This window comes from Scyliorhinus torazame, chromosome 13, assembly GCF_047496885.1.
Source record: "Scyliorhinus torazame isolate Kashiwa2021f chromosome 13, sScyTor2.1, whole genome shotgun sequence".
In the NCBI taxonomy this organism is placed as follows: domain Eukaryota; kingdom Metazoa; phylum Chordata; class Chondrichthyes; order Carcharhiniformes; family Scyliorhinidae; genus Scyliorhinus; species Scyliorhinus torazame.
Genome location: NC_092719.1, coordinates 35,895,060 through 35,906,850, shown reverse-complemented (window position 1 = coordinate 35,906,850; position 11,791 = coordinate 35,895,060). Strand labels below are relative to the sequence as shown.

Sequence of the window (11,791 nt, the reverse complement as noted above, 5' to 3'; positions counted from 1 at the left end):
CACATCTTTGGATACTAAGGGATAATTTAGCATGGCCAATCCACCTAACACTTGCACATCTTTGGACTGTGGGAAGAAACCGGAGCACCTGGAGGAAACCCACGCAGACACGGGGAGTACGTGCAGACTCCGCACAGTGACCCAAGCCGGGAATCGAACCTGGGACCCTAGAGCTGTGAAGCAACTGTGCTAACCACTGTGCTACTAGGGCCCTGTTGCTTGCCTTATTTATTGTTATTCTGTGGGGCAGCACGGTAGCACAGTGGTTAGCACTGTTGCTTCACAGCACCAGGGACCCAGGTTCATTTCCCGACTTGGGCCATTGTCTGTGCGGAGTCTGCATGTACTCCCAGTGTCTGCGTGGGTTTCCTCCAGCTGCTCCGGTATCCTCCCACAAGTCCCAAAAGACATGCTCGTTAGGTGAATTGGGCATTTGAATTCTCCCTCAGTGTACCTGAACAGGTGCCGGAGTGTGGTGACGAGGGGATATTCACAGTGATTTCATTGCAGTATTAATGGAAGCCTACTTATGACACTAATATTACTATCAATCATTTTTTAACTATCTTACTGTGAGAGCAAAAGACCTTACTTGTGGACTCAGTGTTAGCCAGATCAAAACTACACTCAAAAGCTTTGTCAAAATGTCTGAATGCCTTAGCTCCAACTAGCAATTACATCATCTCCCCATGCTGAAAACAAATTAACTCCCCAGGCTGAATATGCATTAAACCTCCAGGGACTCCCCCGAGTCAAACAATATTGCGTATGTCCAGGTTTTTACAATAGTCAATTTCACCTCTGAAAGCTTTCCGGTCTTGCAATACAAGATTATTTAAAAAAACATGGCTACTGCAGTCAAACGTACTACAACCCAGGCATTTAACCCTTAAATTGTCCATGTTTATACATTCTCATATATCTAAAGTCCTGCATTCATCACATTTGGGAGATGCAAAAGTAACAGTGGAGTCTGACCACAAGCCACTTCAAAGCATTTTCACAAACTGCTCGGAACATAAGAACAGGGGTAGACCATTTGGTCTTCAAGCCTTCTCCGCCATTCAATTTCATCATGGCTGATCACCGACCTCAATGCCACTTTCCCGTACTATCTCCATATCTCTCAGAATCATAGAATTTACAGTGCAGAAGGAGGCCATTTGGCCCATTGAGTCTGCACCGGTCCTTGGAAAGAGCACCCTACTTAAGCCCACGCCTCCACCTTATCCCCTTAACCCCAGCTAACCTTTTGGACACGATGGGGTAATTTAGCATGGCCAATCCACCTAACCCATACATCTTTTTACTGTGGGAGGAAACCAGAGCACCCGGAGGAAACCCACGCAGACACTGGGGAGAACGTGCAAACTCCACTCAGACAGTCACCCGAGGCCGGAATTGAATTGGGGCCCTGGTGCCGTGAGGCAGCAGTGCTAATCACTGTGCCACCCCTCTTGATGTTGTTGGTCTCCAGAAATCTTTTGATTTCTGTCTTGAACATGATCACTGGTCGAACTTCCACAGTCCTCAGGAATAAAAAATTCCAAAAATTTACCACTCCCTGAGTGAAAAAATTCCTCCTCATTTCTCAATCTTAAATGGCCTGTCCCTTATCCTGAGATTATGTCCCCTGGTTTTAGACTCACCAGCCAGGGGAAAGAAATTATCTACATCCACCCTGTCATGCCCTGTAACTTTGAATTAGGTCACCTCCCATTCTTCGAAACTCTAGAGAACACAGACCCACTCTCCTCAATCTTTCCTCATAAAATAATTCACTATCCCAAGGATTAATCTGGTGAACATCCAGTGCTCTCCTCCTGAGGCAAGTATATCCTTCCTTAGATAAGGGGACCAAAACTATACATAATACACCAGGGGAAGTCTCACCAAGGCTGTATATATAATTGCAGCAAGGCATCCTTAATCCTGTACTAAAATCCCTTTGCGATGAATTCCAACATTCTATTTGCCTTCCTAATTGCTTTTGTGACTAATGAACAAGGACACCCAGGGTCCGTTCGACACGTCTACTTCCCAACTTCTCATCATATAATAAATACTCTGCCTTCTTGTTTTTTCTACCGTAGTGAATAACTTCACACTTATTCACATTATATTCCATCTGACATGACCTGGCCCATTCACTTATCCTGTCCAAGTCCTCTTAAAACCTCCTTGCATCCTCCTTACCACTTTCATTCCCACCCAGTTTGGTGTTCTTAGCAAATTTGGAAATATTACATTTGATCCCCACATCCAAATCATATATATATACATTGTGGGCTGCTGTGAATCTAGCACAGATCTTTGCAGAACCCCATTAGTAACACATCCATCACATTTAGGGGAAGATAATATCATGGCGCATGGAGGCAGTGATTAGCACTGCTGTCTCACAGCACCAGGGACCCAGGTTCAATTCTGGCCTTGGGTCAGTGTCTGTGTGGAGTCTGCACGTTCTCCCCATCTCTGCCTAGGTTTCCTCCGGGTGCTCCGGTTTCCAAAGATGTGCATGCAAAATTGCCCCTTAGTGTCCAAAAAGGTTAGGTGGGGTTACGGGGATAGGATGGAGACGTAGGGTGCTCTTTCCAAGGGCCGGTGCAGACTCGATGGGCCGAATGCCCTCCTTCTGCACTGGAAATTCTGTGATTCGAGTAAGGCAAGCGAGGTTTGCTTGGGAAATGAGTGCGGTACAACCAAGCTGGGGATTGAAACGAGGCTACAGGAACTCTCGTCCGGAAATTTGAGAAGCTGACTGGACCGGGGTTAATGGCCGCGCTCACAGTGAATGGCACCGTGCCAGCTAATCACAAGCCAGGAGTTGCTGCGCTTTGTTTCCCTTCGGCTCGCCCCAAGTGACAGATGCTGGGGTCCCGGTGCCGGCGTTAGGGAGCGCGCGGGGAGGGGGGATGTGTGAGCGGGTGGAGCCGCGCACGGCGTGGAGAGGGCGCGCAGAGGAATTCCCGCTGTGTTTGAGGGCGTCAGTGCTGTTTGTGTCGAGCGCTGCGATGAAGTGACTTTGCAAACACCGGCTCGCTGGGCTCTGGCTGTTTTGCTGGTAGCTTTGTCACCCAAACTAGACCCTTCCCCCCCTGCCCAAACTTCCAGAGGGCTTTCTGATTGAGTTGAGGTACTGGGACCGCACTTGCGCTTTGTTTTAAACAGGGTTGAAGGAAGCTTGTTGACAATGTTGGAACTAAAACCTTTATTCGATGTGGAGCTTGACGTTGCTCCTTGGCTTGTGAACTGCAGACTGACACCTCTGAACGATCATGGTGAGATACAGTAAGCCTGTTTCATAAAAATGGTGGCTTAAATGTGCAGATTACCAAAAAAAAACTAATTCTGTTTGCTACCCAGGTAAACTGACTGGTGCCCGTTTGTAGCACGGTACAGTCGGGTTTAACATTTCGAAATGTGAAAGTTAATTAGCCTAACATTGACTTTTCAATTTGCAACGTGCATCCTTCGGTTGGTACTTGCAAGTGGATTCAAATTGGTTCCTGTGTAACTGCGAAAAGTAACAGACTCCTGAAAACCGCGACAGTTAAATGCTCTCTGGCAAAGTTTATCGTGTAAGCCAACTTGTTAAATGTATTTTTTTTTACTGAATTCAATTTTAGACGAATCGACCAGCCCTTCAAGGAAAGAGTTGCAGATTGTCAATGTTGAAAAGAATGGCAGTGTCCTGTACACCTGGAAGGTAGAATTATTTCCTGTGTTCGCAATTCAATTTAATATCAGCCATTTTAAATTATGCATAAATTCTCTCAATTCTGTGCTTCTCAATATGTCTATATTTCATAATAACACGAGGTAGTGACAGGAATAGGCCATATGATCACTCGAGTCTGCTCTGCCATGTAATAAGATCATGGTTAATTCTCAACTTCAATTCCTCTTCTGATTCCCATTTTCCTTGATTTCCTTAACATCGAAGCATCAATCGATTTCAGCCCTGAGTATTCCTCAATGATTGAGAATCTACAGTCCTCTAGGTAGAGAATTTCAAAGATTGACAAGTTTTTGAGTGAAAACATTTCTCACCTCTGTCTGAAACGGCTGTCCCCTTATCCTGGGATTATGACCCCTGGTTCTAAACTGGCCTTCCTGGACAAGTACCTTGTCAAGCTCTTTCAGAAGCTTATAATTTTCAATGAGATCACCTCTCATTCGTTTAAATTCCATAGATATAGGCCCATTCTACTCAGTCACTCCTCATAGGCCAAGCTCATCCGAGGAATCAATCTAGTCAACCGTCTTTAGATCTCCTCGTCATTTACATCATTCCTTGCGTACGGAGTCCAAAACTATACATAGAATTTGCAAGTTTTGCCCCACTGAAGCTCTGTACAATTGCAGCAAGACGTCTTTGCACATGCACTCCAACCCTATTGCAATAAAGGCCAACATACTGTTTGCCTTCCTGATATAAGTTTTTTTTGAACGTGAGCATACAAATCCTTCTGATTTGTACATACAAAACCAACATGTAATAAAGAAAATTCAGGTTTTTCCCGTCAAAACAAATAGACTCACTTTTTTTCGCATACTTCATCTGGCCACTTTTTTGCACTCTTACTGTAAACTATCAATGGGCATGATTTAGCGGCTTTGTTGAGCCCGACTTGGTGAGATGGTGAGGCCGTTGAATCTCACCTCTTGTGAAATTCACGATGCTCAAAACGGCAATTGAGATTTAATGTGATCTTGCGAGATGTCGTGATCTGGATCTTGGCCTCACTGGGCGAGATCCAGATTAACATATTTATGACTCATTTAAATATGTTTGTGCCATATTCACCCAGCGCCCAGGAATTAATGGCCTTGCCTGGCAGACCTCACCAGGGCATCATTTAGCACTGGTTTCCACAAATGTAGACCAGGCATAATGTCATCTGGGGAGATCTCCCAGGCCATAACAGGCCCATGGGTGGTTGAGCTCTGAGCAGGGTAGTACCCTGGAATGCCTGCTGGCAGCTTGGCACTACCACTCTGGCACCTTGGCACTACCACTCTGCCACCCTGGCAGTGCCACCCTGGCATTGCCAGGTTGCTTGGGTGGCACTGCCAGGTGTCTGGCTGGCAGTGCTAAGGTGCCAGGGTGCCAGGTTGCTCGTGGTAGGGGTCGGGCCTGGAGGTGCCTTGACCTTAAGAGGTGGGAGTTGGGTGTGGTGGTAGTGGGGGGGGATTCGGAGGCCGCAATAGGATGGCTGAAAGATCGGGGTGACTTTAAAAGTGGCACCTCCATCCATGAGTTGTCTACTTGCACTGGAGGGTTGAGCTCGTCAGTGCAGGAAATGAGGTAAGCGTGGCCTCAGGGGGATGTACCTTGCCGATGCCAAAAAACCCAGCAAAGTCCCGTTAAATAGTGCAATGTTTCTCAGTGCTGAAGTCGCTGAGAGACATCCCGCTAAACTTGTCCAAAACGGAACTCTGTTTTTGTCCTGTTGAAGCGCTCCCATTCGTTTTGCAGGTTCTTTGCATCCTTTCACTTAGTTTTGTATCACAACATTATTGAATATATTACACTCGTCCCTTCACTTCATTCATTAGTATAGGTTGTAAATAGCTGAACCTTGTGACACCTAACACTTAACAGCCAGTCAAGCAAAAAATTACCCCATTCATTCCTCCTGACTGTTTAGACGGATCCTTTATCTATACTGTATTAGCCTCAACCTCTTGAGCCCTTATCTTGGGCAACAGCCTATTGTGTGACACCTTAGCAAATGTTTTTTGAAAATCTAAATATACTCCATCCACTTTTCCCCTTTATTCTGCTTGTTACATCCTCAAAAACCCTAATGTCAAATGTGATCTCCCTTTCAAAAAAACATTTTGGCTTTATCTGATCCTGGGCGGGATTCTCCCATTCGGCGGCAGTGTATATGCGCCGTCGGAAACACGACGGCGTGAACGGGCTGCTGGGAGTACCGATTCTGGCCCCGACAGGGGGCCAGCACGACGCTGGAGCCGTTCATAAGAACATAAGAACTAGGAACAGGAGTAGGCCATCTGGCCTCTCGAGCCTGCTCCGCCATTTAATGAGATCATGGCTGATCTTTGTGGACTCAGCTCCACTCTCCGACCTGTACACCATATCCCCGAATCCCTTTATTCTTTAGAAAGGTATCTATCTTTTTCTTAAAAACGTTTGAAGAAGGAGCCTCAACTGCTTCACTGGGCAAGGAATTCCAGAGATTCACAACCCTTAGGGTGAAGAAGTTCCTCCTAACCTCGGTCCTAAATCTACTTCCCCTTATTTTGAGGCTATTCCCCCCTAGTTCTGCTTTCCCCGACCAGTGGAAACAACCTGCCCGCAGCTATCCTATCTATTCCCTTCATAATTTTATATGTTTCAATAAGATCCCCCCGCATCCTTCTAAACTCCAATGAGTACAGTCCCAGTCTACTCAACCTCTCGTCATAATCTAATCCATAATCTAAGTTCATGCTGCTCCAGCCTCCCATCCTGGCGCGTACTGTGCGCCGCGCCAACTCGCGCATGCACGGTGGGCTCCCTCAACGTGCCGGCCCCGACGCAACATGGCGCGGGAGTTCAGGGGCCGGCGCGTAAGAAAATAGGCCCGGGGAGCGAGAGGCCGGCCCGGCGATCAAACCCATCCCTCAGACTCATGTAATTAGCATTATTTAAGTAAAATACTCTAGTTTCAGGTGTGGATGGCGCCGGCGGGACTCTGCCTATTTAGAGCGGCCGCTCGGCCCATCCGGGCCGGAGAATCGGTGGCCCAGCCGCATAGAGCGGCCCGTGACCGGCGCCGCGCCAGCGCCAATGGCGCCGATTTAAATCGCTGGCTTTGAAAGCAGACCAAGGCAGGCCAGCAGCATGGTTCAATTCCCGTACCGGCCTCCCCGAACAGACTAGGGGTTTTTCACAGTAACTTAATTTGAAGCCTACTTGTGACAATAAGCGATTTTCATTTCATTTCACTGGGATAATTGCAGAATTTAGAGAATTTTGGAATATCACAACCACTGCATTCACTGTCTCTGCATCCACCTCTTTTAGAACCCTAGGTGTTGGCTGGCAAGACCAGATGATTTATTGGTTTTCTGTCCCATTTTTCTTCAGGACTTTTTTCTTTATTAATTAAATTCTTCAATCTTATTGGACCCTTGGTTTTCCATTGTTTTTGGGATGTTTTTTGCCTTCTGATGAAAACGGGGACAAAATATTTAATTTTCCTTCCATTTCCTTATTATCATTTCTCTTGTTTCTGCCTCTAAAGGAACCCGTTTACTTTTGCTTTCTCTTTATTTTTTACATGCTTGTAGAAGCTCTTGCAGTCAGTTTTTATATTTCTGACTAGTTTGTTCTCATTCTAAAACTGTCTCAATGCTCAGGCTTACTACTTTTATTTATATGATAATTCTCTTTATTTTAATCTAATACTCTTAACCTCTTTACCCATGGAATTTTTATTTCTTAGTGGAGATTCATTAAGGAAAATGGAGCGTTTCGTTCCATTTTCACCATTGGGCATTTACCATCATAACCTTTTAAATCTCTTTTTCAGTCAAACCCATCCCTCAGACTCATGTAATTAGCATTATTTAAGTAAAATACTCTAGTTTCAAAATCTTGTACATCTCAATCAAACTCAATGTGAAATTATAACTCTTTTCTGGATGATTCCTTACAGTACATATTAACCTTGTTTCCTTGCACAAGACAAAATCTAGAACAGCTTCTTCCCTGGTTGGTTTTATGATATATTGATTCAAGAAATTGCCCCAAATGCATTCCATTAACCTGTCCTCCAAACACCCATGATTATTGCATTGCCTTTATTATAGCTCCTCTGTATATATTGATTCATACACTCTTCAACAATATAACTACTGTTGGTGGGCCTATTAAGTACTTCCATCAGTATTATTTCCACTCATAATGATTCTACTTCTTGCACTTCCTAACCAAGGTCCTGGCACTTTGTCCTGTATGACTGCAACACTGATTTGACAAGGATAAAAACAATTAGAGCTAAATACCTCCAGCACTGCTTTAACTGTTTAGATAAGGGGGGGTAAAGGTTTGCTCCTATTTTTAAATTCCTGATTGATCTCTTATGGCACGGCTCCCGATTAATCTGGAGTCTGGAACAAGTTTGCAATATTTAGATATTAAGGTCATTTCGGGTCCACGTTGAAACTGACATGTTTTAAGGCAAATTAGAGATTGCGGAAGTAATTGTCCCCGATTTTACACTCAATGATTCAACAGCCCACTTCAATGGAAAAGAAAATTTAACAAGATGTAAAATGTGCTGCTGATTTGCTATCATTTGTCTTCGCTACTTATTTCTACTCGTGCCCTGCCAAACAGGTGCCAACAATTAGTATGTTTTCATTTTCTAAATAAACACATGCAATTACAAAGAAAGAAAGACTTACATTTATATAGCATTTTTCATGACCACTGGACATCTCAAAGTGCTTTACAATTTAGTACTTTTAAAATGCAGTTCCTGTTGTGTAATCAGAAAAGTGGCAGCCAGTGTGTGCACAGGAAGCTCCCATAATGACCACATAATCTGTTTTTGTGATGTTCATTGAGAGACAAATATTGCTCAGGACACTGGGGATAAAAACTTCCTCTTCTTCAAAGTAAAGCCATAAGATAATTTTACAGTATACACAAAATCAGTGGACAACAGTAACTGCTGTTACAATAACTTATTTAAATCATCTGAATAAATTAAATTATAATAACATTCTCTTTTTGACACCGCACCATTCTAACAAAACTTGAACCCATACAAGCCACATGTATTGTGGTTGACTGACAACAATGAAAGGTTACCGATGAACATCTGAATAGGCACCAGTGAATTAGTAATTAATGAAACAGTGCGTACTATTGAATCAATAAGTTTCCAGAGCAGATTACAAAGTTGAGAGCAGTGGGCATCAAAGAATTTATGCAGTAGTGGTGTGCTGACTGTTGAAATGAAGAACTGGTCAACAGTGAGTCAGTAAATCCATAGACTAGCATGTACATACTGCCACTGCTTTGTGTTCCACTGACTGCAAATTAACTCCCCATCAGTTTTATCAGGAAATTATGCGATGAGCCATTATGTATTGCTGATCAATGAGCCATCATGTATTGCTGTTTGTAAGTATTGGTCCAAAAAAACTAAAAGGCTCTTTTCAGTTTGCTGGGTATCATAAAGCAGTTAATACCACATTGGTGTATTTGTTTCCAAGCATTCCTTTAGTTAAAATTCCAACAATGGCTGTTATGAAGAATAGCTGATGAGAGGAGAGCTCCCAGGGAGAAGGAAGGCTGCAAGTGCTGGGTAGATAGGGCCTTTAGGGTCAGGGTCATGGGCTTGTGGGATGCATGTAGCCTGAGGGCTTCGGTCATGATTCCAAGACATGGGGCGAAATTCTCCGGAAACGGCGCGATGTCCGCCGACTGGCGCCCAAAACGGCGCAAATGAGACGGGCATCGCGCTGCCCCAAAGGTGCGGAATGCTCCGCATCTTTGGGGGCCGAGCCCCAACCTTAAGGGGCTAGGTCGGTGCCGGCCGAATTTCCGCCCCGCCAGCTGGCGGAAAAGGCCTTTGGTGCCCCGCCAGCTGGCGCGGAAATGACATCTCCGGGCGGCGCATTGCACTGGAGTGGCCGCTGACGGCATTCCCGCGCATGCGCAGTGGAGAGAGTCTCTTCCGCCTCCGCCATGGTGGAGACCGTGGCGAAGGCGGAAGGAAAAGAGTGCCCCCACGGCACAGGCCCGCCGGCGGATCGGTGGGCCCCGATCGCGGGCCAGGCCACCGTGGAGGCACCCCCTGGGGCCAGATCGCCCCGCGCCCCCCCCCCCCCCCCACGACCCCGGAGCCCGCCCGCGCCGCCTTGTCCCGCCGGTAAGGTAGGTGGTTTAATTTACGCCGGCGGGACAGGCATTTTAGCGGCAGGACTTCGGCCCATCCGGGCCGGAGAATTGCGCGGGGAGGCCCGCCAACCGGCGCGATTCCCACCCCCGCCGAATATCCGGTGCCGGAGAATTCGGCAACTGGCGGGGGCGGGATTCACGCCCGCCCCCGGCGATTCTCCCACCCGGCGGGGGGGTCGGAGAATCTCTCCCATGATGTCAGGCAAGGAAAGCTGAGATTTGGGTATGCCCAAGTCTGAGATTGCGTAGTGCCTGGAAAGGGAGGAACATCTGAAAACAGGCAAAGGAAAGCATGTGATAAACCTCAAAGATACATTTTAAAGATCAGATTAATGGGTGAAAGGACATTTAAAAAATGGGTGGCTGACCATAGGTGGCTACTTACAAAAGGGTAAAAGAATCTTGAGTGCCTAATTTATTGGATGAAAAAATAGATTTTAAATGCCCGATAAACAAGAAGGCACCTGAAAATTGCCTTGGGGGAAAACAAAATAACTGCTAGAGTTTGTTGGGAGGCTCCTCTGGTGGCCAGAGTTTGCAACTATATTATGACGAATGGCTTAACATAAAATTGTCGGTGTTATCTTTTAGATACCTCTCTAATACTGCAAATTGTGAGGTCAATCACTATTAAAAATTGTCATAGCAGGAAATGTGTGTCATATGCAAGATTTTTGTAAGATAATAGCTAAAGTCTACAAATTTGCTTGAGCAATAGTTCAATAGATCAGAGTTTTTTTGTTGCATAGTATACAATACAGAAGACCACAACGCAAAAGTAAGAGGAGGATTAGACCGTATGGCCTAAAAGAGCCTGTTCCATTTCCATTCAATATGATCATGGCTGATTTGGACTTCAACTCCACTTTCCTGCCCATACCCCATATCCCACAATTCCCTGAGACACCAAAAGTCTGTCTATTCCAGCCTTAAATGTATTCAATGATGGAACAATGATCCACAACTCTCTGGGACAGAGAGCCCCAAAGATTCACAACCCTTTGAGTGAAGTAATTTCTCCCGATCTCAGTCTGAAATGATTGAACCCTTATCCTGAGGATGTGTCCTGCATTTTAGACTTCCCAACCAGTGGAAAGAACCTCTGAGCAGCTACCCCATTGAGCCCTTTCAGATGTACGTTTAAATGAGATTGTCTCATTCTTGTGGACTCCAGAGAAAATAGATCCAATTTGCTTAGCCTCTCATCTTAGAACAGTCCCCCTTCCCCTCAATTTAATGAACCTGCCTCCACTTTACCTGATGAAGGAGCAGAGCTCGAAAGCTTGTGATTTTGGTTAACATAACTGCCATTTATAATTGTAACATCTTGAATAAAGCTCTATTGACGGCTTCAATCAAGGTTAACCAGCTCCATGATATCTTTGCAGCCTGTCAGGGAAGGTAGCATTTTACAATTCTCATGACTTTAACAATAGTATTCTTAACATCAAACGTTAAGTGTTTGTTATTATAAAATTATAAACTTTTATGTTGCAGGTTATATATCGTGCCCAATTAATACATCTATTGATTAATTGCTTATTCCATAATTGTCTCACAGTTAAGGCTCTCTATTTAACTGATCTGGCTGGTTTCCAATAATATAGTAACTGGTTTAGAACTTGAAATGGCTTCTGATCATATTAAGTTTCTAATGCTAAATAATATATTGATTCAGAGTACAAAATGATAGTCAAACTAAAGTTATTGATTTTGAAATTACCAACGAGTGCATCCATTATCTCTGCAGTTATATACTTTAGAACTGTAAGGTCTAGGCCACCAGGCCCTGGGGATTTGTCGCATTTTTAGTCCCTTGGGTTTCTCCAGTACTTTCTCTCTGTTGATATTTATTTCCCTGAC

At 44.9% G+C, this 11,791-nt stretch overlaps 1 protein-coding gene across 4 annotated transcripts in view; it reads left to right on the top strand.

Moving 5' to 3' along the window:
- The first annotated feature begins 2,736 nt into the window (after positions 1-2,736).
- Positions 2,737-11,791, top strand: part of gsap (gamma-secretase activating protein) — a 129,625-nt gene continuing 120,570 nt past the window's right edge. For 2 of the 4 annotated variants that reach the window (XM_072471342.1, XM_072471341.1), the window contains exons 1-2: positions 2,745-3,281; positions 3,630-3,709. In XM_072471342.1, the coding sequence (XP_072327443.1) occupies positions 3,194-3,281; positions 3,630-3,709 (168 nt within the window). In that variant the 5' untranslated portion in view covers positions 2,745-3,193. Of the gene's footprint in view, positions 3,282-3,629; positions 3,710-11,791 lie in introns of all 4 variants that reach the window. The other 2 variants (XR_011934036.1, XM_072471339.1) reach the window with 2 other exon arrangements.